Here is a 27,255-nt window from a genome sequence, read left to right as displayed (position 1 = left end):
GTGTTCTAAAAATTTATATAATGAAAACTAAATAAATTCCAATTGTGCAGTAGCTCTTTTAAATCGTGTTAAAAAGTATATATACACAAATCTTTAATACGAGAATAAAAACACTATGGGTGTCTTCATTGACGAGCAAGACCATGATGGAAAACGAAACAGTGAACCAAGCAAGATATAAAATCAAAGTTGTTTCATTTTCTATTCATTCATCTTTACAACCAAAAAACCAAAGGTAGATATATACACGTATATATCATCCGCAATCACTACTAGCTGAGCGGTGAATTTTGTTTTAGCCAATCACGGCTCTTTTGGCTGTTTTGCCCCCATCCCTTATAGGCGTATCTTTTTGTTTTCTTCTTTTTTCTTTTCCTACAAGAAGCAGAAATATGGCTTCAAAGCTCCAAAAATGCTTATGGCCTGTCATTTAGTCCGCTCGTGGTTTGCGCGCAACGTTCACCGCTCAGCTTGTACCTTTAATTTGTTTCACCAAAATTTCACTTGTATAGAATGCATTTTTTCAATTTGAAAACTATTTGAACTACTTAATTTGAACACTATCAAGCTCTTAGCTATGACATATTTCTCGGTAAATAGGCTTATTGAGATCTATTCCAGAAATTTGAATTCGAGCTCCATACTATGTGCAGCCAGATTTGCGACCAAAATTGAAAGAAACATCATTAAAGAACATGCATTTATACATGCCCCCGGAAGCAATTTTTTCTCAAGAAAGGCGTCAACTTTAAAGCTCCATTGTCAAACACTGAATTTGTGGATAAAAAATCCATAAATAATCGTGATTCCAGTTAAAAGTCAGAAATAGTGCAGAATTATATTCGTAAAACATTTAACGAAAATATCTAGAAATAAAGCAATTCTCATAATCACATTTTTCTCTTGTTAGGAATTTTGATCAGCATTTGAATTATCTACAGTTTCTTTTCTATCTTCGGATGGGCTCTCCACCTTGTCATTTTGCGCCTTATTTTCTTCTGATGTCGTTTCTTCGTTTTCTGTCTCGTTGAAAGCGGAGTCTTCATCACCACGAGCACCTTCAATAGAATCTTCCATTTTGTTTTCATTATCTACAGACGGGGAGGACACTTCATTTTCCTTAGACGTTTCAACTTCATCTTTTTTCTTGGTGTCCTCAGTTAAAGATTCGATTCGTGGCCATCCTGCTTCGGAGTCATCTCCAGCTTCATCTTTGAATGGTCTAGGAGGGCTGTTTCTTGATAACAGACTACCAATCGAGCTAGATGCAGAGCTTACTCGACTCTTCGATCGTTCTTCAAGAATCCCCTTGATTTCATCACAAATATCCTTAGATATTTCATTCATAGGCATCAGAGTCAAATCCACTATAGTAGGGTTGACCTTCACAGCTTCTAATAAGCTTTTACCACCTTCGTCTCCTATCCTGTTGCCTTCCAAATCCAGGAACCGAAGTCCTTTGTTTTCCTTGATTCCTTCAGCAAGGATAACAGATTCGTCATCTCCAAGACTGCTGAAGTCAAGAGAGAGTGACTTGAGTGTACTGTTTTGCTCAAGAGCGCTGCTAATGATTCTCCATCCGCTCAGCCCAATGCTGTTTCCACTAATCGTCAGATCTGTTATAGTTTTGTTATGGATCAATAAGCGCGCTACGTCTTTTGCTCCGTCGTCTTTCATCTTGCAATCACCTAGATCAAGGTTATTCAGTGCGGTGTCTTTGGTGTTGATGATTGCATCTAGGATATGGTGGACGCCTTCATCTTGTAGAGGGTTGCCATGAAGCCTGGAATGCAAGGGTAAGACAATGTTCTAAAAGCCATTCGTAAAATATTTGAGATGCTACGCGCGTTCTGATTGGTCAAAACATAATCAAATTTAACGAAATCTGCTCAATAAAAACTTACTTTGTGGAGTGACAATAATTGGATAAATGACCTTTTCCCGTGATATAAATGGCTCAACGGGTGTCAATAATTGCGTACCGTGTCCGTAACGCGTGCGTCTTTTTCCGCACTCGTAAGGAATCAGGATAAGAATAAAATAGCTGCAAGCACCTCCCTGCTGCATTTAAATTTTACATATTTTTAAATTTTTATTGAAAGACAAACTTGTGCAACAAAAGTGCGGAAAATGAGCACTCTTCTCGTGAGTTACTGCGGCTTACGATATTCTGCAAACTCAGTAGTTGCGAGCTGCAGGCTGAAATTTGGTTTTTCGCTGCTGTCAATCAAAAGTAATCAGTCGGTACCTTTTGTGTTCTTGATTGGCGGCAGTAAAAAAACGATGTCACAACAAGCCATTGAAATGTCTGAGTTCGCAGAATATCGAAAAGCTCAGTAAATGAACAATAAAGAACTGAATCTTACAAGAGCATTCGAAGAGACTTGCTTTCTCTGATAAGGTCAGCAATATGCTGGGCTCCCTGTGGTCCAACCCGGTTTACGTTTAGATTTAACATCTGAAACAAACAAAGTCAATGTGACGTCAAGGCCAATGAAAAGTTATTGAACGTTAATAGAAAAGCAAAAATATGCTTACCGAAAATACTGACTCATCTTCTGTTCTTCCTCATCATCTAACGTCTAACATACCTATTTCTATTGAGCATCTATTATCTACACACCTCGATACTAGCTCAGGTTATGCTATATTCATCAGGGATTTCACTATAATCACTGATATTTGATCTATTTAAATCGACCGGCCTGTATCAAGTTTGACCTGAGAAAGTTGCTGCACGTGAATCCGGAATTTTTCTGAAAAGCTGCATCGAGTTTGAATTGCAATAATCGAAGACAAAAGTTTATCATCAACGCCGCTGCAGATTGTCCGTCTTTATTGATCGAACCCAAAGCCATGTTCGGGTGTCATCTCGCGAGATGAATGCGATACCCGGCTGGAAGTACCTCTGTATCACTTCACCCCATCTTAACTTACTTCTCCAACCAGCACAACTACACCCCACCCCACTCCACCATACCACAATACACCACACCACACCACACCCACATCTCACCTCAATCCCCTAACCTAACCTTAACCCTAACTTACCTAGTACCACTAACGCTTTCTAAGATTAGGAACCGCACCTATATAGCTATAGCTATACTTTATAATACGTGTACCTTGATACTAGAAGACTTTTTGAGGACTTCAACTAGTTTCTCTACAGATTCATCATTGATTTGTGTGTTACGCAACGTTATGGAGCCCACGTCTTCCTTTTTCTCGATAATACCAGCCAACTCATCCACCTAACAGACAAATGAATTAATAAATGAATGGCTAAAGGAGAAGAGGTGATAGCGCGCTGCACCTTGAATTTTGAATAAACAAACAGCGCAGCACTGCGCAAAAAAATTGAGATTATCCCAAACTGCGGGAGTGGTGCAAAATTTTCATTTTGGAGGATTTTTGGTTAAAAACGTTTTCGAGCAAAAAACCTACTGGCAGACTCTTTCTCTCCATCGACTAATGCCCGAGAGGTTTCCAAGTCAAAATCAGGCCAGAATAGACCGGTCCCCAAAATGGAAATTGCGCCCACTGAGCGGTCATCTAAAATTTACATGGAGGGATTTTACCAAAATAATTTTTGGAGCCAAAACTGGAAGACTCTCTCTCTCTCTCTGTCCACTGACTAACGCCTGAGTAAAGTACCTGTTCAGAGTCAAGCACCAAACTAGTCAACTCAATGTCTTTCTTGTCTTCTACCAATGGTTGAATGGATCCTTCATGTTTGGGTCCAGGCGTTACACCGATCACCTTCAAGGCCTGCTCAGGTAATTTTTCTGCTACGAGATCAGGGTCTTTACCGGGATCGTGGTCTGGCTCGTCGACACCATCTTCTTAAACAAACAACATCAAAAATAAATAAACACACTTGAAAAAGTGGGCGGGAAAAAATTCATGAAAGCAGGGCATTTGAGTGTTACATGCGTTGAATGTTATTACAGTGTTAAGTTTCCGCCCGTAAAAAAAGAATGGTCCTTTAGCAAAGATAGCTTTAAACTACGGCAATTAATGATTAAACTGTGAGTATACTGGGAGGAGAACGGGAAATTGCGTGAAGATACATCCTTCACACAGCCTGTCGCATTAACAAAGAATCAAAGAAAATCGTAAAACCGAATATGAGAATCGAGACGTAAACGCTTTTGAAATGGGATTCATTCTTTTATGCTTTTACGTTGGTTGTAAAAACTGTAGTTGTTACTGACGACAGATGAAACAACCAAAGCTTTTACAACTAACACAAAACACTATGTACGAATAACAGAACTAAGTGTATATAAAGCTCTAATATGACTGAACTGAGTAGATACGAATTTGTATAAAACTTGTGGTAGTTTTGCGCGACTGTCGTAACTATGGTTATTGTACGAGTAGTTGACGTGGGCGCAGTTGTGGGCGTAGTTTTTGTTATTACTGGTTTGTTATAGTTGCGCAACAGGTAGAAACAAAGAAATGATACTCTGCAGGGAAATGGCACGTGTCTGAAATGAGAAACATTGCGCCCAAACTAAAGTAGGGCTATTCTAGTTGCTACTGTGTAGTTGTAGTTGCTGCTACTGATAATGGTTTCCCCTTCTACGCCAGGTCCAGTAGTCATACAATTCATACCCTCGATTTTGTTTTTGATCTTTACGCTCACCTTTCTCGTCATCACTATCACTGTCGCTGCTGCTGCTGCTGCTGCTGCTGCTACTATCGCTACTGCTGTCAATCTCTATTGGTTCTGGAGACACAACTTCCAAGCTGTCATCAGGTTTTACACTAGGATCATCAACAGAATCTTCCACAGGGGCGTCCTTTACTTCATCCTTTCCTGTGTCACCTTTGTCGTCGCTTTGACTTTCTTCCGGTATTTCCTTTTTAGTTTCTTTCTCAGGCTCCTCTTCGGTTTTCTTTTCAGTTTCAATCTCATTTTCTATTTTTTCAACTTGTATTTCATTTCTATGGTTTTCTTTCTCATCCACTTCCCCATCCTTTTCATCTTCTTCGTTTTCAGCAGCTGTCGTTGTTGGTTCTTCTGATTCCTTCTTTGGCTCATCATCAGAGCTACCATCGACTTCCGGTTCCGCTTTTACATCCTTAGAACTATCATCCACTTCCGGTTCCGCTTCCTTATAAGCGGTTTTTGTCTCGTCTGGGCGATCATCAACTTCCGGTTCCTTTGATGGTGTTATTGCTGTGTCAGTGTCATCTTCTGGAACTTCAGGAATCTGAAATCAGTTGTTTAAGAATAAGTATCACCACGTCTGATCCATTTCAGATTAAGAACTTTTGTCAGGCTTATCTCCCTATCACCTGCTGATATTGTGGAAGCTAATTCACTCCAGACTTTTAAAGTGAAACTATCAGAATTCATTAGGAATTAGATGATTTATTTTTTTATTTTTATTTTTTTATAAATTTCATATTTATATTTTATATCTATATGGAGTGGCCTGGATTAGGGGATGGGACATGTTTCTCTGTTGCTCCGGGTTTCGGGCATGCGCACTAAGACAGACCATAAAGTCTGTCTGCGCGGGCGTGGGACTCGGGGTGGCGGGGGGCATGTCTCGTCTATGATCTAGGTTATTCTATATACTCTATATTTTATTTTTTATTATTTATCTATTTATTTAATTTTCCCATAGTTAACGTGATAATTTAATGTATAGTTCCTGCTGACAATAAAATGTAGATGTAGATCATATACCGTATCTTTTCTAAAGATAAACAAAGAAATAATGTCAAAGGGAAGAAAACTTGGTCTGAAGTAGGAAAATATTACGCCTGAACAAGCTTAGTCTATTCAGCGGGGCTGCAAATACTAGGGCCCAAAGTCTCTTTCTTTTTCACCTTACTTAGATTTCTTCATCGAACTGCGGATACACACTGGTATATACATATATTAGTATTACTATTAGAATGGTTATTATTTTACTACAACACTTACATCTTCTGGTTTATCCTGTTCGCTAGCCTTGTTGTCTTGTTCTTCTACTTCATCTTCAACATTAGCCTCGGTATCTTCGTTCACAGTGATTATCTTTACATCCTCGTCAAACGAGACAGTCCTCGAGGGTTTCATGTCGGAATCTGAATCATGGACGGAATCGTTGTCCTCCTTCATAAATAATAATAATTTAAAAAAGGAGAATTAATCGATTGGTCGTATGTTCCCTCTTCCCGTCTCTCCCCTCCCATGCTCTTTTTTCCACAGCCCAATTTTAGTTTAAATATACTAAGAAAAAAACAAAACTTGGGCTCCCTGCGTTTTTCTAGCCCAATTCGATCGGTTCACTATAGATGGTTCAATGGTTCACTACAGTTTGGGCTAAACACAGTTTAAAGCCAACGTAACCTGCAAAACAAATGCTCGAGGCACACGATGTTTTTTTTCCAGTCCATTTGTCTTAGGAGCCCATATTCCAATTTTGGAGATATTCATGGCACTTTTTGATGATGTCCGGTTTTGACCCGCTCCTCCGATCCCACGATTTGAAGATCTAATGCGTGATGCTAATGCAACGAGTCAAACGTGTTCAAAGTCCAGTGTGGGCTCCCTGTGTGTGGACAACGAACCATCACGGTTTACATTCATTCATAAGGCTCTTACAAATATTTACCAAGACATTCGCTGAATTACAAAAGATAAAATAATAATGTAGATTCGTTTACACAAGATATTTCCAACAATTAATGGTTTTTTACCCGCAACACATGAATATACAAAATGGCATAGCACCTGGAAGAGTGGCTTTGACAGATGTCAATATAATATACGTGTAATCATAAATTTGATAAATACATTCATCACCAGCGTAGGAAACTAACAAAAAATCAATGGCAAAAGAAAGAATTTTGCGTTCTAAGATTTCTAACATTTTTCGTAGGTAAGAGGTGGGACTTAGATCAAGTTGATTTGAGCTCTATATGATAATGACCTCCAAAAATGCAAAGCTACTTTGGATATCACTTCGCGGTCACTAAAGATTTAATGAAAAGATGACGGAGAAATAAAAGGAAAAATGAACGGCTCCAAATCCTGGTTATATTTCATATTCTGATATGACGAAGACTAAGATAGATATGTAGACCACACCTGTAGGCGAGGAGAGAATTCATCATGTACTTTGGATTGATTCTTACTTTGTACAAAGTATTTGTTCTTGCCATAGCTTGGGTGAAAATGACATTCCCTTGATTTCCATTTTTTCTCACTATTCGCTTGAATTTATATCTTGTTTCCCCTCTTTATTCGCCTTTTTAGTCAATTTACAAAAGGTTATTCTACTATCACTGAGAATACCGAAGATAAATCTTTCACCCAATTTTGGCCTATGATTTCAAAAAACAGCGAGGCGACCTCATAATATTTATTTGATGAAAGAAGAAAAATACGTGGCTGAATCATATTTTAGTTCAATATTTAGAAGAAATTTCCGAAACTCAACCAGAAAAGAAAGAGTGGCACTATTTCGCGAAAATATTGCTATACTGATTGTAATCTTTAAAAAATACGATCGAACTCACCTTATCGTCGCTACTACGCCAAATTGAAACCACTTTAAAAGCAATAAAATGATATTCAATCAAGGTCGCTCTAGATACAGGATATTTCAGCAAGTTAAACGCATTAGAAAGAGAACAAAAGACTAATAATTACTAGAGATATTACTTCGTAAATTAACTAAATCCAATGATCCCGGAATTTGACTTTCGAAAAAAATATTTTTTTTAAGAATTTGAAATTACCTAGATTAAGATTAGGAATGCCTCTGAAGACGTTCAGAAAGTCAAATCCCAAGGACGCCCCTCGAGACAAGGCTTCCGTTCCTGTTGTGAGAAAAACTCCAAGTTATTTTTAAAACGTCAGTAAATCATTTATGCTTAGTTTGATTTGTCGATTAGTGTTCACTAATTATGTCAGTTTTATAATAGACTGAAAATCCACGACAGGAAAATCTACAAAGGGAAAAGTACTTTTTTTTTTTTTTAATGTCAAATAGAGATTAAAGTGACATTTCATTTGTCGCGGTTTGAACATGGCTATATTTAAAGCACACAGCACTCAATACATATAGGAAAAATCTTTTTTTTTAAATAGCACCAAAAGACCTCGTAAGATTAACTTTTTGGAAAAAAAAACCTGGAGCAAAATAATCTGGTATAAATAGTAAAAGAATCAAGGGTGGTATAGTGGTAGTACACTCGCCTCTCACCTCTAGGGTCTAGGGTTTGATTCCTGGACTCAACATCACCTACATTAGTGAATCAAGGGTGGTGTAGGGGTAGTGCACTCACTTCTCACCTCTGGGGTCTAGGGTGTGATTCCTAGACTCAACATCACATACATTAGTGAATCAAGGGTGGTGTAGTGGTAGTGCACTCACCTCTGGGGTCTAGGGTGTGATTCCTAGACTCAACATCACATACATGAGTGAATCAAGGGTGGTGTAGTGGTAGTACACTCACCTCTCACCTCTGGGGTCTAGGGTGTGATTCCTAGACTCAACATCACATACATGAGTGAATCAAGGGTGGTGTAGTGGTAGTGCACTCACCTCTCACCTCTGGGGTCTAGGGTGTGATTCCTAGACTCAACATCACATACATGAGTGAATCAAGGGTGGTGTAGTGGTAGTGCACTCACCTCTCACCTCTGGGGTCTAGGGTGTGATTCCTAGACTCAACATCACATACATGAGTGAATCAAGGGTGGTGTAGTGGTAGTACACTCACCTCTCACCTCTGGGGTCTAGGGTGTGATTCCTAGACTCAACATCACATACATGAGTGAATCAAGGGTGGTGTAGTGGTAGTACACTCACCTCTCACCTCTGGGGTCTAGGGTGTGATTCCTAGACTCAACATCACATACATGAGTGAATCAAGGGTGGTGTAGTGGTAGTACACTCACCTCTCACCTCTGGGGTCTAGGGTGTGATTCCTAGACTCAACATCACATACATGAGTGAATCAAGGGTGGTGTAGTGGTAGTACACTCACCTCTCACCTCTAGGGTCTAGGGTGTGATTCCTAGACTCAACATCACATACATGAGTGAATCAAGGGTGGTGTAGTGGTAGTACACTCACCTCTCACCTCTGGGGTCTAGGGTGTGATTCCTAGACTCAACATCACATACATGAGTGAATCAAGGGTGGTGTAGTGGTAGTACACTCACCTCTCACCTCTGGGGTCTAGGGTGTGATTCCTAGACTCAACATCACATACATGAGTGAATCAAGGGTGGTGTAGTGGTAGTGCACTCACCTCTCACCTCTGGGGTCTAGGGTGTGATTCCTAGACTCAACATCACATACATGAGTGAATCAAGCGTGGTGTAGTGGTAGTACACTCACCTCTCACCTCTGGGGTCTAGGGTGTGATTCCTAGACTCAACATCACATACATGAGTGAATCAAGGGTGGTGTAGGGGTAGTGCACTCACCTCTCACCTCTGGGGTCTAGGGTGTGATTCCTAGACTCAACATCACATACATGAGTGAATCAAGGGTGGTGTAGTGGTAGTGCACTCACCTCTCACCTCTGGGGTCTAGGGTGTGATTCCTAGACTCAACATCACATACATGAGTGAATCAAGGGTGGTGTAGTGGTAGTGCACTCACCTCTCACCTCTGGGGTCTAGGGTGTGATTCCTAGACTCAACATCACATACATGAGTGAATCAAGGGTGGTGTAGTGGTAGTGCACTCACCTCTCACCTCTGGGGTCTAGGGTGTGATTCCTAGACTCAACATCACATACATGAGTGAATCAAGGGTGGTGTAGTGGTAGTACACTCACCTCTCACCTCTGGGGTCTAGGGTGTGATTCCTAGACTCAACATCACATACATGAGTGAATCAAGGGTGGTGTAGTGGTAGTACACTCACCTCTCACCTCTAGGGTCTAGGGTGTGATTCCTAGACTCAACATCACATACATGAGTGAATCAAGGGTGGTGTAGTGGTAGTACACTCACCTCTCACCTCTGGGGTCTAGGGTGTGATTCCTAGACTCAACATCACATACATGAGTGAATCAAGGGTGGTGTAGTGGTAGTACACTCACCTCTCACCTCTGGGGTCTAGGGTGTGATTCCTAGACTCAACATCACATACATGAGTGAATCAAGGGTGGTGTAGTGGTAGTACAGTTTAAGGGGTTAAAAAAAATTTGAGGGTTTTTTCTTTTTTCTTTTCTTTCTTTCTTTTTCTTTTTTCTTTTCTTTTGAAGATGTGCGACTCCGAAGCGCAAGAAAATTTAAAAAAAATTAAATACGAAAGGAAAATAGGTGAGGTGCAATGCTATACTATCCATATTATCTCGAGCAACTACAGGCGAAGAAAGAAACAATATTCAAGGAAGAGAATCGTAAACTGGCTTCTATCTGTTCATCTTGAGGTGAAATATCAGGCTAGCAAAATAGCTATAACGTACTAATAGTGTCCAAAGGTTATCCAACGGAACTGTACTTGAACGAAAGCCATTCTAGTAATCTAAAATACCTTTTATCTCTTATTTTCATGTTTAATCTTGCTTTAATTCCTTCTCTATCGCTTTTGCCTTTCGCACTGTATAATTTCATAACCGGTGCATGACCTACACTTGTGAAAAGCTTTTCATATTAGCTTAAAATCCGCGTCAATGCGACCCAGGGATTCGAGGAGGTGAGATATATTTGTGTGGCATGACATTGCACTTATTTTTCCATTCATTATGCATTGGCTCCAATAGGTAAAACATGTTGGTTCTCGCTATAATTTACCACGATAAATCGAGCTGCAATTCACTACGCAATGATAAAGAAAATAATTCTGTTTTTATGCAAAAAGATATGCATTTGCTTCAATAGGTAAAACATGTTGGTTTTGTGATACAGTTTACAGCAATGACTCGAGTTGCTTTTCACTATATAATATTCAGTATTCTCAAAACGTTTTTGAAAAGACACTGCATAAACAGCGAGTTTAAAAGAGTTGTGCATTAATGTAACATCATCAATTCTTCGTTGACATCCACGATGGAAAATGAAAAAAAGAACACAGCAGTAAAAGTGCTAGAACTTCAAACCCATAATGAGATCTGTTGGTTCTTCTCAAACAAGATTGGAAAGGTGGTTTTTTGTTTTAATGAATGAATTCTCCAGCGGAAAGAAAAATTTGGAGTGGTCATTACTAGCAGCGGAAACTGTTTGACGAGGTTCTTATTTATATGGTCTTGTCTTCCTTTATACAATGACAGATTGATATATGTCTGCTTGCAATTCAAGTAAACGTGTTTTAAATAGAAAGTCTAGAGACAAAAGTTTAAAAAAAAAGTTTTGAGTACCAGAAAAAAAGATCTAGGAAATAAAAGATTGATGGTATGATCGTAATTGATATTTTTTGCGGTCTTAAGATAATGAAGTGTCACTCGGACATAGAATAAAACAAAATGATAAGAAATCAACGTGGAAATGAAATTACAAAACAGAAAAGCACAGAAACGAATGGGAAAATCAAAAGAGAAAAATGAATACAGGAAAAAGAATACAGTATACTTTTTGTGGACTTTAGATATTGATCTGTCACTCAGAGAAGATAAAACAAGATGGTAAAAAATGAACGTGAAAATGAAATTACAAAACAGAAAAACGAAGAAATGAATGGGAAAATCAAAAGAGAAAAATGAACAGAGGAAAAAGAATACAGTATACTTTTTGTGGACTCTAGATATTGATCTGTCACTCAGAGAGGATAAAACAAAATGGTAAAAAATGAACGTGAAAATGAAATTAAAAAACAGAAAAACGAAGAAATGAATGGGAAAATCAAAAGAGAAAAACGAACAGAAGGAAAAGAATACTCCAATGGATTTGCTGAAAACTAGCAACAAGGACAACTGATTATTTTTTCTTTTTGTGTGCAACCGTTTGAGCTAAGAGCTCAATTATTAGGTACGCCGAAATGGCTGCCACTTTTTAGTCTGTAACCTGCAGCCATGTTGGCTGGAAATATATATTTTGCCGGTCTAGCCTCACATTCAAGCACTTCAGAATAAGTTTGAACGTGCAAAAGAAAAGGCTTTAATACTCATGGGAACGAACATTCCCGCTAATGTTGGAAATGATCCCGGCACCCAATCTGCTGTAACAGTGGATGATGAACATTGATGATGATGATGATGATGATGCGTGACAATGGTCTATAGATGTTTTGCACCATCACGTAAGGGCAGCCATGTTAGATGGCAGGAACAATACAATCGTTTTAAATAAGAAAGAATCCAGTTCCTAAGAGCAAAGGGATTTTATTGTTCTTTTATCTAACCACAGGCAGCCCAAGCTGTATTGAGGGCGTGGCCGCGTGATGGTGCAAAACCTCTACCCCCTCCCCCCCCCCAAAAAATGGAAAACTCAGAATTAAAATATTACTTGTTTTTCCTGCTCTTCCTTCTTTTTCTCTTCCGTCTCATCTTCAACCTCCTCTTCCTCCTCTTTATCTTCTTCCATGACGTCATCTTTTTTCTCTGTCTCGTCATGTACGTCTTCAGCATCACTATCGTCAGGTTTAGTTTCATCATCAGATTCTTTGTCTGATTCCTTTTTATCAGAATCAAAGTCATCCTTATAGTCATCCTTGTATTCATTTGTTTTAGACTCGTCTTCTTTGTCAGAGTCTTCTTTTTCGTCTTCTGGTTTTTCGTCCTCGCTGTCTTTTACACTTTTCTCTTCGTTTTTATCTTCGTCTTCGAAATCTGGAAGGAAGGAAGGAAGGAAGGAAGGAAGGAAGGAAGGAACGATAAAAGAGAAAACGGATGGAAGGAATAATACATTATCTAATCTCACAAACCAATTCAAAAGACATCTAGAGGTAGCAACTAATTTCCACAATACCTTGTTTATCTTCTTGTTCTTCATCCTCCTCCTCTTTCTCTTCAGCTGAGGACACATCACTATTGTTTTTCTTCTCTTCGTCTTCTACATTACTTGTCTCTGTATCTTCCTTTTCGTCACGTGGAGTCTGAGTAGAACCATCGACTTTTTCTGCAGAATCTTTAAAGAATTGAGAGCATTATTTGAACGTTAAAGTCATTTAGAGGGCTATTGGTTATATAAGCTTGTTGGAAAAGGCTATCGTTATGTCTTACTACCCCCCCTCCCCCTCCAATCATCTTCGAGCACCGCCTATCATTCCAAACGTACTTATACAACAACCCTCGTCTTCATAATCCCAGTAAATTTTACAATCATCTCCTCTCATTAAATATAGGAAGCAACGACCTCATCCAACCCACCGCTTGGCAAAAATCTTTCTACAATTATACCCCCATCCCCACTCCCCCCAAAAATCCCTTCCCCCCCCCCCCATAAAAAATATATTTAACGAGATTAGATTCTCACTGGGTTGTCCCAATACACCTTTTCCGAATTCGCTCGAATTAACACACAACAATGGCTCAGTCCAACTCGAGCTTTGGTTAATATGTTACTCAAACCTCGACTTGAGTTCATTTATTTGTGGTCACTTCTCTGAATGCGGGAAAGGTCTACATCATCTAGTAAACATCTTTATTTCTTTTTCCACTATTTCTCCCACTTTTCCTTTCCTCATAAGCATTCAAGAAATCCATCAAACAGTGTGTAGGGAAATTGTTTTAACCCTTTCTTAGCTAGACAACTAGGGACCCAAAACACGTTCGCTATCTAAAAAGAAGCAAACGCCCCTTGAAGGGTAAAGGGGGTCAAATACTGAATAAAGAGTAATAAATGTCGGTTAGTAGATACTGCCATTATATTGATTATTGCCCAACACCATAAGCTTAAATTGCTATGCCTATCACAGTCTATTTAGACCTAGTAGAAGAAGAGTGTGTTAAATTGATTACCATTATCAAATTCCTGCCTCGGAAATACGAAAATCTAATTCTATTGTGTTTTTGGTTATTTTAAGAAATATTTATTATTTCAAGGAGTAGGGTTGACTTATTTGCAGTAAAACTACTTTAATACCAACGCATAGCAGTATATTAGAACATTATGGAGTTTAGTATTTAATGCGAAGAGACATAAGATCAGTTTTTTTACTATAACTCTAGGTGATTTAACAAAGTCAGTTATATTGCGTTTTCCGACAATAATCAAACAGATTGAGCAAAGACGACGCGGACTCAAGACGTGGTCTTCATGAGCGAGGCTGTGTCTCGAAGGTAACATTGTATGCATGACGGCTACTGAGAGTACAGAACACAACACTCACATGGTGCAAAGTTGACGACATCCTTTGAACCAATCACATTGCGCGATATCACTGCTTACATTGTTCATTAGTCGTATTGCGTAATCATCAAATGCGCAGCCAAATTACTTGGATACGGTCATGGCATGGACACGAAACGGCATATCCGTACCCCAAGTTTGCTTCTTAATGTCATACTAAATAGAATGCATCGAGGTGGCGCGACAAATAGCACAACATTGTACGACACCTTAATGCGAACGACCTCGAAATCCATGGCGCGCGTCGTCTTGAGACCGCGCGGTCTTTTCTAATCTCGTCTATTGTTATTAACGTTCGAAACAAAATGAGTACTGTTAATGTTGACCATGCGCATGCATCATTGACGTCAATCAATTACTGCGTATGGATGACAGAGCTACTTACGAGGTATAATCATCTTATAACCACTTGGAGTTGTTTCTACCGTTATTCGCTGAATACCTGCTGGGCGTAGTGTAAAAATATATCACCGAGCTGACTCTTTCAACTTTTAAGATTATTCTTTACATTTTGATTGGAAATTACTGTTGTAACTTTAAATTTTTACTGATTTCTTTAAATAAAAATAGTTAGTGTTTAATAATATTAATGTGATATTAATGTGCACTTGACAGTCTCAAACAAAAAGATGCATGTTTTGTATTTTAAATTTTGAAATTCTTCTACTGTGGAAGAAATATATTGAGAATTATTTTAAAAAAAGATAGTTACGTCAGTGTTTTCCTTCCCTCCCTCCCTCCCTCTCATCCTGACCCCCCCTACTCCCCCCCCCCCCCCCCCCCCCCGCCGAATGCCCCATCACCTTCAAACCATGCGCTTTTTTTGTCTATTCCACGAATGCTAACAAAAAGGCGCGCTTTCTGATATCAGATATTTACTGAGATGTGAGGGTTTGGTTACCTTGGCTTTCATTCTCAGATGGATCTACTTTAGTAATGATAACGTCAAACGACTCTCTTGATTGGTTGGACTCGTCCTGGTTAAACAAACAAATATGCATGGGATTCCAATAAAAGTTATAGCAAAGTTGACTATCTATGAATAATTGCGCGAGATCAGCTACGCCTGGTTGAGACGTGCGATGTAAATGCAAACGAATTTACAATAAAAGTAAGTACAGCAAGTGCAACGCAAAAAAAGAAATGTCCTTGCAATTGCGTTTGCATTTATGAACATGTATTTGCGCAAATGGAAAACGCAAGACCAAAAACTTATTCTATTCTCATTATTCTAATGTTAGTCTACTTCTTACGACCAGGTGTGCAACCATGAGAATTAAAATCCCTTGAGATATGAATAACAATGAAACAGCCGCCATTTTGGTTGATCTAACAAGAGAAGCTAATGAGGAACGCTTTGTTATCGTCAACCAAGATGGTGGTTATGACGTAGTATGCACATGCTCTATTGCTCGTATTTGTGTTTCACATGTGAACATTGCTTGTGCTTGCCTTTGCGTTGCTGGTGTGAACAAGGCTATACTAGTATGTTACGATATGGTAACGAGTGTAATATCCTTGGTTATGCTAATACGGTATTACACTTAAAATATTACCAAGTCATTTACCTGCGTGAGGAAGGTCTTTGATCTATTTTCTTTCTCCTCGCCTTGTTCGCTGCTGTCCTTAGACCTGTGATCACGCACACCTGAAGCAATCTGGCACCTAACACAACAAGAACAGAAGTAAGAAAGGGGATGCATGTATATAATAAGCAAAACTTCAGTCATACAGTGCCTGTGTAACGCCTAGGGGAAGCTGGGGTGTTGTGCGTCGCTAATGTACCACCTCTCACTAATGTTGGTGTCGTATGTGAGCAGAGTTGTTGGTTCTCTCCTGTGCTTTGAGGATTTGAGCAATCACTTCCTACGTGTTCGATGTAAATTTAATTTACATTTTTTCTACTAGTGTAGGTAGACGCACGGTGAATACAAAAGAAAAAGTAAGTGCACTATGTATAAAATATTGACACAAAAAAGGCAGCTAGAGGGCGTGTTATACAAAATAGCGGCGCATTGGAGACTAAGGAGGGGGGAGAGGGGAAAGGTCGCCCCACCCCTTCCCCCTATATACCAAACCTAATAGTTATCAACAGAATTAACTAATCTGAGAGGGGATGGTAAGACCTTACCTGTAACATGGAGCAGCACCTTCAACTTGTACAAACTGGAAATGACCATTTCGTCCGCCCAGGATATGTCCAGGCTTGTGTTTATACTCGCAGCAGGAACTGAGTCGAATGTCTTGTAAAGAATCGATGTAAAATGTCAGGCCAAACGGTGCGCCTCGATGACGACGAGAAACAAACGTGAAGATAGCTAGATGTCGAAAGATAAAAAAATAATTGCGGTCAGTCAAATAAGAATAAGTGCTTAGCTTTTTGTGGTGCTGCGACCTCTGGCGCGTCGAGTCGTCTGCGCTTTCATCTACCGTCAATCAGAAAATTATTAACTATATTTGATTCACGCAAATGATTAAACCAAGGTCAGGTTAACGTTGACGACACACAGTCACTACGCGGTGAATATGCAAGTGCATACATTTTTTCAACTTTCTTTTGGGTGGTAACAACTCTCTAAAGACACACAGTCACAGAGTAGAGGTAAAATTCATGATTTGCAATAATTTTCATCCAATCAAATTACAGACTTCAGCTTATAATATGTAAGTGCATATATTTGTCAACTTACTATTGGGTGGTAACAACTCTCTAAAGACACACAGGGTACTCCCTCCACAGTGCTGCTGTAGAACCATCACTTCACTTAAACGATCTTCAGGGAACAGGCTGTTGGTTAGCATTAGGCTGGGGCCGAGGAACTTCATTGTCACTTCAGCCATGGACTGCAGCTTTAAAAAAAATAAGACAATTAATAAAGGGAGCCTCTTCTGATGAGTCACTCGTTTTTATTAGGGGAGGGGTTGGGAAGTTTTAGCACAAGGTCATTTGATGGGGGTCTCTCCTGATGGGTTACTTACTAATGCAATTAGGGGGAAGAGGTTAGAGGATGTTACAGATTTTTGCATACCTAATTGCTGTTTTGAAGACCACGAACTCATTTGCACAGGTCTAGCCTTGAACATGTTTATAAGTCAGCTTTTGCATATACCATTTTAAACGTCTGGGAGATTTCAAACATTGGCATTGTTCAACTGGCACATTTTTAACATTACAGTTAACTTTTAATTTGCAAATGTTTTTTTATGTGAATGAGTCTTAAGTCACTGAGTTTGTCTTACCTGTACTCTGTGAGCCACTGCTGGTTCTGTCCTGGCTAAATAATGGAACTGTGAGAAAATATGAACAAATTAATAGATTATCATTATGTAAAAAGGGTCTGACTAACAGTCAGCATCATGTGTAGTAAATAGAGCAGGAAGGATATTAAACAATCGTTTTTCATTAGAATTCAATTCCCGAGAGCAAAGGGATTTTATTGTTCTGGTCCCAATTGTACGAAGCCTGGATAGCACTATCCAACAGATAAATCTTATCCAGTGGATAATTTTATTGGATAACAGCATCGATTTATCCACTGGATAAAGATTTATCCACCGGATAGCGCTGTCCAGGCTTCGTACAACCGGGCCCTGTCATCTAACCACAGGCAGTCCAAGCTGTATTATGGGGACAAGCATGTGAAGGTATAAAACCTCTATATAGTTTCAATGCCTTCAATTGATGCTATAAACTCACTCTGACAGGCCTCGTTCTCTTTCTTGCCAAAGTTGAACTATTTGGTCTCGGTCTACGTGGCGTCCCTGCAGGGGGAGGGGCAGGGACAGGATATGTTCCAGGGTAAGCTCTAGTGTAAGGGGATCCATTGGGATCTTCATCATCTTTCAAATAAGTGTTCATAGCTGTCTCCTGGCCTTCAATCTAAGATTAAATAGATAATTGTTTTAGCATAATAATCATTGTAAGGAAGCTATGATTAGAAATAGCTTGAAAAACAAGTAGTTTTGCTGGATTTCATTATAATTGTTGCTTTTGATATTGTTGTCCTTAATGCAGTTATTTGCTGCTCATGATGTTGATGATGATGGTGTTGATTGATTATGATGGTGGTGGTGAAAATGATGATGGTGTTGATACTGGTGGTGGTGGTAGCAAGGATGGTGATGATAGTGGTGGTGATTGCTGGTGGTGGTGGAGGTAGTGGTGGTGATAATGACGATGGTGTTGATGTTGGTGGTGGTGGTAGCAAGGATGGTGATGATAGTGGTGCTGATTGCTGGTGGTGGTGGAGGTAGTGGTGGTGATAATGACGATGGTGTTGATGTTGGTGGTGGAAGTGAGGGTGATGATGACAGTGGTGGTCGAGGTGGTGATAATGATACTGATGTTGCCTGATGATAAGAATAAAAGCCAGGACAAAAGACATGGCCAAGATAATGCCCAACACTGAACAAAAGTAACACACAATCACCTCTTAAGTGAACTTACATGGCAGTAGTTACATCATGTCACATGCACCCCAATAATCCTGTAAACTATACTCCTATTATCCTGTCCTAATTACTGACATAATATTGATATGAAAATCATTACCGTGTAGCAAAGTCTTCCAGTATTATCATCATAGTGTATTTCTGATGGCTGTGCAGTTCCGTTCAGCCCTGCAGGTGCAGTTGCTGGTCGAACATGTTTCCTTCTCCTGGCAGACCTCTCACGGGGAGTCAACAATGGTAGGATGTCTTCATCCCCTTTCTTTTTCCTGTCCTCCTAAAATGGTGCAAAACAAATAGTAAACAAACATTATAAAACATTTTTATTAATTAGTTATCTTTTTTATACTTTACGATCATGACGCGTGAACTTGCTGTTCTGATATTTGAGCATGTCTGGAATGACGTATTCTTTGTGTAGATTTAAAATAACAGGCTGGAATAGTAACATGACAGTGAGTGGAATCTCAAGTCTGGACAAGTCAGTAATGCCTTAGATGGTGACAAAATAAAGTAGATCCAACTCAACAATGGTTCTTAGACAGTCTGAGAGGTAGACCTATGGGTTGATCAGTGCTTTAAGTTGCGAACTCCTGTCAATTGACGACTTCCTTAAAATTTTTGTCTCATTTTTCATGCCCATGAGAAATAAATCTATAAAGAGAAATCTATAAAACTTCCGTATTAATTTTAGTAAGTACTACAGACAGTTAACAGACGTAATTGGATTTCTACTTTCCATGACAAAGAATGAAAGAACATATACCTATACAGAATACAGATTTTATCAACATTTGACAGTAAAACTGCAAACCTGAGATAGAAAGATAAAGAGACAGATAGACAGACAAATGAACAGACAGAATAAGAGTGAGACATACCTCTTGATTATCATGTTCCTAAAGACATGTGAAATAAGAGGTAAGACAGAAAGAGATAAGTAGGAAGGTTATCAGGTACTACAGATAAAGAAAATTGATTGACTGACAGTATAGGTGCATGCCTAGAACAGAGCTGTGGAGCACATTAGTTGTCAATCATCCATCGAGTAATGTTAATGAAACTAAAGAGGTCTGTAAAGAAAATTAAGAATCTTATCTGCAGTTTGATCGAGGAATAAAGAACAAGTATAAGACGATCCAAAGTTAACTCTGAGTATGTTCAAGGGAGTGCAAAATTTCTATTTACTAGCTTAGTTCTAAGTTTGTTAAAATTTTGAAAAAAATCAAGAAAGGCAGAGTCACAAATGAAGAATAAATAGCCATAAAGTAAAAATGACATCGCTTTAATAGTGATATTAGGCAAATGCAAAGAGATATCAAGATATCAAGATCAATCAAGATAAGGAATCATTTGTTTCAACAGAACCATGATCAGTGGTTACCGTGATATCGATCAACTCTATCGATTGTTAATGGATCAACGGGAATATAAGCTATCCATGTGATCATGCCAGCATGACCTATGCCCAATACGCATATGCATCACAATATTCGCTTACCTCTATAGCAGCCACATGCTAAACACTATATACCAGTATTTGTATTTTCCTGCCCTCCCCCTTCCCTACAATATATAGGTATATATAGGTAAGTATTCCACTGACCAGACCGAGACCGTCAGTGTGACAGGTGCAAAGTGGGTCGTGACAGGGTTGCCATGGTTACATTGACTTTATGAACCAGACCCCTCTCATCCAACTGAAAAGCACCTATGCCAAGCTCATCTACTAGTGATGAGTTTAACTAAGATATAATACACCACATTACCTTGACTCTTCTAACAAGCTCAACTTTATAAACTTCATCCAGTCTCTTTCTTATTTCATACTGTCTTGTCCTCTGTAACATATTTAACAGCAAATCAGGAGTGAACAAGTGGTTTATGTGATGCATGATCAGACATTTTTGTTTTTTTGAGATTTGTGAACTCAAGAAATCATTTCTGGTGACCCTTGAATTCCTTAAAAATGTTTTGTCTTTCTTGTTTATTTTAATTTGTTATAACTTCTCATTTTCATTTTCTGTGATTTGTGTTAGAAACTAAGTGCATGGGCTTCCTGTGTCTATTAAAAACACAGGTGGCCCAAAACACACAAGTTAACTTTACATGTTATTGTTGTTTTTATTACCTCCATGTCAAGCGCTTTGTGTATAATAGCTGTTGCTAGAAGATCTCTAACATGCTTTCTGTGTTCTTTCTTAGCCATGTTCAGTCTGTAGGTCTTCTCATCTATAATTTTTCCTTTTTTGGTTATCTAAAATAAATATTAACAGAAAATAATATCAGCTTGCATAATGAAAAAGTACAGTAAGGAGATCAGCTCTGCTAATCCACTAGGCTTGATAAATGGAAAACGTTTCATGATGGGTAGGTATTAACTGATATTAAGATATTTAAGTTTATAATATTGAAATATATATATATATATATTTAAATTTATAAATGTTTTATATGACCCAACCTAGGTAGTACCACTTTAACAATATTCCACAAGATAACAAAAAAAATACTTTTCTAAATCACAGAGGGGGGAGTTGATTTTTTATTCATGAGAGGTAAAAAAAAAAGCAGAATAAATCCCTCTTTGTCTTTGCCAGACATCTCAAGATATATCTAGTATTAAAGTTACTGGAACCTGCTTTTCATTATTCATTTGTCATGAATTTTATATTCTCACTTTAGATTATACAAGAGAATGAAGGCAATTGCAAATAACTACATTTTCACTTACCAATCCTGATTTAACAAGGTGTTTTTTCATATGGCCATTATTAAAGTATCCTGACAGGTGTTTGTCTTGAAGGCTGTTATAGGCCGCCAGTTGGCTGTCAAAACAAGAAGATTAAAATTAAATAAATATAGAACTGTGTTTTGCTTCAGTCTGTTCAGTGAAATTGGACACAGCAAACAAGAATTTAAGCACAAAAGAAGAGCGAGGAGAAGCACTAGCCTCAGGCATATAACTGTAATAAGAACTCAAGGATAAAGTGGTCGTTATGGGGAATTGCCTCTGTGATTCTTGTTTCTTAGTTTGTTAGTTCTAGATTTGTCTAATTAATTGCCCTATTTCACTATGACATCACTGCTTGTTTATGTGGGGGATAGAATCGCCAAATCCCATAGAACATTCAACAAAATTTGCTCCTGCGAAACAGTTTAATCTAAAATGGCCTGGTTTTCAGATATAATATATGTGTTAATATGTACTAAAAAATATTCTGAGCATTTGCTGGCTATTCTACTTCCCTTCGTGGATTGATACAGGTTTTAAAACAATTTCAGTGAATTTGCGTTGATTTGACCCCCTCCGACGACCATGATCCTTTGCGTTTAAACAATAGATTGTTTTGATGTGATGATAGTGAAATAGGGCAATTGAGGTCTTTTCTGACCCTGATTTTCTTTACTGTTAGGTAATATAGGTAAATTGATCATCCTTAATATAAGTGTTTAATTTAAAATATTGACATTAGCCAGACAAGATGACTATACTCTTCCATACTGCTTTACTTGTTTATTACTAAGTAACCATGGCAACCATGGAATTTAAAATCTAGCCATTTTTTTTTTCAAATGAATTAAACAACTAACTTGTTTTAGTAACTTTTCACAAGTGATAGGAATAAGGAAGTTTTAGAAGCAGATAGAAGATGAAAGAACAAAAAGGTTTTAAAAAAATTTTAAGAGGAAAAAAAAATAAGTTGTGATAAAAATAGCTGTAAGAAATTTGATTGACTTTCTTTAATTACATTACTATGCAGTGGAGACACTGTAATACCAAAGTAAATTATACATCTTGATGTTTGTTTGCTTTTAACAGAAACCCTCATCACTAAATTATTCCATCTCAAGATAAAAAGGAATCAAAAAAGTCTGGCTTCCTGTCTGTCTGGTTAGCTATAGGGATTTCTGATAGATTTGATAAAATAGCACAAAATGCACTAAGTAGCATTAGGTATAGTAAAGAACCTTTTAGTGTTATCTTTCTTTGAGATTTAATCCATTAATGGATCAAACAGTTTTTAAACATTTTATTTTTTTGTGTGTGTGTTGCGGTGTTACCAAGATAGATATGATAAATTAAATTATTTTTAACACTCTTGTGACATTGTTTTTCTTCATTACATTAATTATTATAGGAGGGAAGTGGACGGTACGGGAATGGAACAAGACTAAAACGATTGCTAAAGCACAAAATAAAGAACCCAGCACTAAATAAAGAACCCAGCTACACTGTAGGAAATCAATAAATAACATTATGATGAGTATTTTATTCACATTAGCACAATAAAGCTCTGGTAAATTTAGAATATCATGTGAAAAGAATAAGCCAGCTGTGATTACTGCCCTCCATTAGTCAAGATATAGAGGATATTACATTGGAGAACTTAGATTTCATCAGCACACTAATGACAGCCTTTTAGGTTAAGCCTTACAGTAATGACATACACATACATTCACATTGATAATACATATATGATACCTGAAATAGATAACTAAAGCTAACAAAAGACCAAAATAGCTTATCCTTAATGTTACACAAATCAGATAATAAATAAATATATATTCAGTATGCAAATTCTCTGGTGCTATAGTATATATGATACTGAACAATTTACTATTTCTTTAGTGAATCATTAGCAATCATTATCAGCTACTAACTTAGAAAGCATATATATATACACCTACTTGCAAGAACATTGTCATACGATATTAGAATATTAGCAATTTAGTGAGAAAGGAATACATTAAAAGACAAAAGAAAAAGTTCAGCTTCAGTGATCTTCTTTTGTTTTTTAATATAATTCCTATCCCACTAAATCACTAATGTTCTATTTTCGTATGACAGCGTTCTTGCAAGTAGGTGTATATATATATCACCAGAAAATTCCTCCAATGGATTTTGTTTTTGCATTATTCTTTATTTTCAAAATAACTAATTATCATTATTCTTAACAACAAAGCTGTGCAGCTATATATCATATGGGACCATATAGCAAACTCAATTTTTGGTAGACGTTAATCAAAACCATGCACCAAAAATTGCACAACTAATATTGAAAAATTTGATTGACGTCAACCAAAAATCAATTTCATCAAGTATGAAACTTGGAAGCTGGATATTTTAGCTTAGTGATTTAAATTCTAAATCCAAATTAATTCCCCTGAAGCTTATAACAACTTTGAATGTATTTGTGCAAGTCCCAAAATTTTTTCAACACCTGTATTTTTTTGATTTTCTTATTATAGAAAAAAAGTGTCTTTACCATCACAATATCATCTTATTACCTCATAGAGTGAAATATACTCTGTAATAGTCACTCGATCTCACTTGCTTCAATTTCCTATGAGATTTGTTACAAATATAATATTTTAATTTTTTTGACTTTTCCTTTTCACTTTCATTCTTATTTCATTTTCTCATTTCAATGAATCTTGTAGGGTTATTCATACCATTGCTTAACTGTAAACTCAAGATTCTTTTTTTTAAAGAACAAAGTAAAGTAATTAAAAATATCGTATGTGGATATCACAAGGGAATATTGTTAAATGGATAGATACTGGTCCAATATTCAAAGGTTAAGTGAGCATTTACAAAAGGATTGAAAGTTTTACATTTGTGTTCAGATTGTCTTATATTACAACAAAGAAAAGTCTCTATTAAATTTTTCTAAGAACTTAAACCAAAACAGCGATAAATTAAAGACCAGCTTAGCGGGATACATGAACTGTCTTTTGTTCTTGAAAACTAGAACTTTCTTCAAACAAATTTTTATCTTTTCCCTCGCCTTTCATAAGATATTCTTTCCTAAACTGTACGGCATCAAATTAGGAAATGTTTAAGAAAATTTCTTAGTAAAAACGTCAGGAAATATTATAGCTTATGATATTAGAAAATTAATGGTCTTTCAGTCTTAAAATTGGGGGGTTATATTTATAAATAAGTTAAATGGTTTTACATCCGTTGTACTTTAGCTCAACTATATAAACAGAGTTTCAACGAAAATTAAAAAGAGATGTCGAAGGGTCTTTAGTTGTAAAAGTAACAGTTCTAAAGTTACCTTAATAGTATATCTATATAGATCTGACACGAATAGTTTAATTATAAGTAAAGGAATAATAAATCTTGAAGTTGAAAGCCTCTTAAAATTTGGCGTATTTCTTTTGTTCAATGTGTGGTGAACAGTTGAAATATTGTTGAGCAATTTTGCAAAATGCTTACGACAGCTTGACCAAGTCTTGATATTTTTTTCTTTGTCGTATATAGAGAAGAGCTTCTCTTCTGAGTCTTGGATTGTTTAAGGAGAAAAATACGTGTTTAATAATAAAGATAACACTCACCCGGGAGCTGCGTGGCTCATGTTCTGGTTGTTTTTCACCACAAATGAAGCAAGAACTGGAACCTTTACTCAATTTTCACTTAAAATAACCAAAATACTCCTTAGTTCTCACCGAGAACAAAGTACAATGTAGCCATGGACTTAAGCTAGAAGTACACGAAGATTTCTAGATATAAGGGAATGATTAGGGGTTGAAAAGAGGAGGTTTTCTGAGCTCTTTTTTTGGTTGTCAAGGACTTTATTGAGTCCGGGACCGTCGTCAGCGTACACACGTGACGTCAACAATAATGACCGGGAGATGTGGAGAAACTGGGGAGAGTAAGTCTTAGCACAGGATGACCAAGAAAAGAAAAAAAAGGAAATGAAATTAGGAAAAGGAAAGAATAACTATTGCGATTATATCGTGGCGCAATGGTAGAGCGTCTGAATCCAGATCAGAAGGCTGCGTGTTCAAGTCATGTCGGGGTCATAGAAAGGTTTTTTTTTTTTTTTTTTCTGGACTACAGAATTTGATTTGCTTTTTACTTTCAAGAGAGATTGGAAATATTTGTGTATGCAGCTGTTGGAAAAAAAGGTTAGTGCGGGTTTTGTTGCGTGTTGCTTTGACTATATCACTGGTCTGTCACAACAATGTATTTTGAGAATGTTAAAACACCCAACGAAAATGACGTCATGGTTTGTCGTATTTTTGTTGGGTGTCATTGCATGCAATTGCTCACATGCTGAGAGTTTATTTGAGCAAAATAAAATTTTTCTCACTGACCCCGACGTGACTCGAACACGCAGCCTTCTGATCTGGAGTCAGACGCGCTACCATTGCGCCACGGAGTCCATGTTCTTGTTATTTCATAATTTCTCTAAATTTCAAATCTTCACAACTGGTTGAAAGCCATAAATATCGAAGTTCAAATTACATTTTGAATCCTCTTTGAAGATTCTTTTTATAAAATAATTTAAAACATTTAAAATATATGTAGTTATATGATATCCTTGAGCTCGACAAATGCTGACCGATTTTGAAACGAGTGAACGAAAAATAATTTAATTATTTTATAAAGACTGGTCAATAGTTGTGCGGTATCCCAAGAACTCCCACTTCAGTTGCATAAGAAAATCACTTCCTTTAAACTATAGAATTTTCAAAAAGGATTCAAGATAATTAGAAATTTCACAATTTATGGCTGGTTCAACCACTTGTGAATATTAAAAATTAATTGTACAGAGACTATAATTATGTTTATAAATAAAATTGACTCCGTGGCGTCTGACTCCAGATCAGAAGGCTGCGTGTTCGAGTCACGTCGGGGTCAGTGTGAATATTTCTATTTTGCGCGAATAAACTCTCAGCTTTTGCGCAAAAGGTTGTGCTGCGAAGGCTTGTCCCTATTGCCTTGTTTTATTCACCATTTTCTATACATTGGTTTACTGGTCAAACACAAAGTACTCAAGCGAGGCGCCAAGGTACTTTCAAAGGATTATTCAAATTTGAACCTTGCAACCTCGACTGAATGCTTTGTGTTTGACCAGTGAACCAATGTATGAAAAATGGTGTATATCGTTGGACCGATCGCTGGGTCGAGAAAGAAACAATCGTGATATGAAAACGATGCCATGAATATCTTAATTTCCCAATTAATTAAACCCTTTACGCATATGCTGAGAGTTTATTTGTACAAAAAATAAAATATTTACTCTGACCCCGACGTGACTTGAACACGCAACCTTCTGATCTGGAGTCAGACGCGCTACCATTGCGCCACGGAGTCATTTTAGTAAATCAGTTTATCTATTTTATGACGAGCAGTTGAAACTATATATAAATATTTTAATGATATTTAATTTAATTCTTTTTGTAAGATTCTTTTATGCATGCAGGAAGTTTATATTCTTTAAGATTTGGAATTTAACATTAAAGTTTGCGAACTGATGACGTCAGCCATATTCCAAAATAACTGTATGTCTTGTCTTTCTTGTATAAACTGCTTGGTGAATGTTTTACTCGCGCAGAGAGGAAGCGGACGACGCGATCGATCCTGAGTATCACATACAATTAAAAGTTTTTCCCTTCAAAAAAGTAAACTTTTTAGATATAAAAACCAACTTCTAAATTCCAATTCGATCTTGGGCTTTCACCTAGCATGGATCTGAAGGTTGCGTTCGTGATTACAGAGAAAACTGATAGATTTTTTTAGATGTTTTTTATTT

The 27,255-nt window shown here is 37.4% G+C and overlaps 1 protein-coding gene and 2 non-coding genes across 6 annotated transcripts; all 3 read right to left on the bottom strand.

The window, feature by feature from the left end:
- Positions 1-178: 178 nt before the first annotated feature.
- Positions 179-25,298, bottom strand: LOC116299761 (uncharacterized). Of its 4 annotated transcripts, none has more exons than XM_031708479.1 (20): positions 25,052-25,298; positions 21,441-21,534; positions 20,838-20,963; positions 20,476-20,547; positions 18,810-18,983; positions 17,955-18,137; positions 17,498-17,545; positions 16,948-17,107; positions 16,389-16,575; positions 15,826-15,922; positions 15,159-15,234; positions 14,643-14,702; positions 12,875-13,033; positions 12,413-12,735; positions 5,945-6,115; positions 4,652-5,222; positions 3,658-3,845; positions 3,126-3,254; positions 2,367-2,458; positions 179-1,783 (listed from the first exon to the last, which is right to left on the bottom strand). In XM_031708479.1, exons 1-20 carry the CDS (start codon positions 25,069-25,071, stop codon positions 907-909), a joined length of 3,807 nt encoding a protein of 1,268 aa, XP_031564339.1. In that variant the 5' UTR covers positions 25,072-25,298; the 3' UTR covers positions 179-906. The 4 variants fall into 4 exon arrangements, with proteins under 4 accessions (XP_031564339.1, XP_031564340.1, XP_031564341.1 ...); XM_031708480.1 differs by having other exon boundaries at positions 3,658-3,842; XM_031708481.1 differs by having other exon boundaries at positions 14,643-14,699.
- A 511-nt stretch (positions 25,299-25,809) lies between these two features.
- On the bottom strand, positions 25,810-25,881 carry Trnaw-cca (transfer RNA tryptophan (anticodon CCA)). The gene has a single exon. It is a non-coding gene; the product is annotated as a tRNA-Trp (tRNA).
- Positions 25,882-26,744: 863 nt separating this feature from the next.
- Positions 26,745-26,816, bottom strand: Trnaw-cca (transfer RNA tryptophan (anticodon CCA)). Its single transcript has one exon. It is a non-coding gene; the product is annotated as a tRNA-Trp (tRNA).
- Between the last annotated feature and the right edge of the window lie 439 nt (positions 26,817-27,255).

Source organism: Actinia tenebrosa, unplaced genomic scaffold, assembly GCF_029948245.1.
Source record: "Actinia tenebrosa isolate PJP-AT-01 unplaced genomic scaffold, QUT_ActTen_1.0 PGA_scaffold13__45_contigs__length_12533684, whole genome shotgun sequence".
NCBI classification, from domain to species: Eukaryota; Metazoa; Cnidaria; class Anthozoa; order Actiniaria; family Actiniidae; genus Actinia; species Actinia tenebrosa.
The sequence above is the reverse complement of the archived record's forward strand: the minus strand, read 5'-3'. Positions and strand labels throughout refer to the sequence as shown.

What these genes read in the sequence shown, in the direction of transcription:
- LOC116299761 (XM_031708479.1), bottom strand. Translation starts at nt 25,071, where the DNA reads ATGAGCCACGCAGCTCCCGG. An exon ending in AGCTTGTTAGAAGAGTCAAG is followed by an intron (nt 18,984 to 20,475) that starts GTAATGTGGTGT and finishes GCACCATTTTAG; the next exon opens with GAGGACAGGAAAAAGAAAGG. An exon ending in AGAACAAGAAGATAAACAAG is followed by an intron (nt 12,736 to 12,874) that starts GTATTGTGGAAA and finishes CCTTCCTTCCAG; the next exon opens with ATTTCGAAGACGAAGATAAA.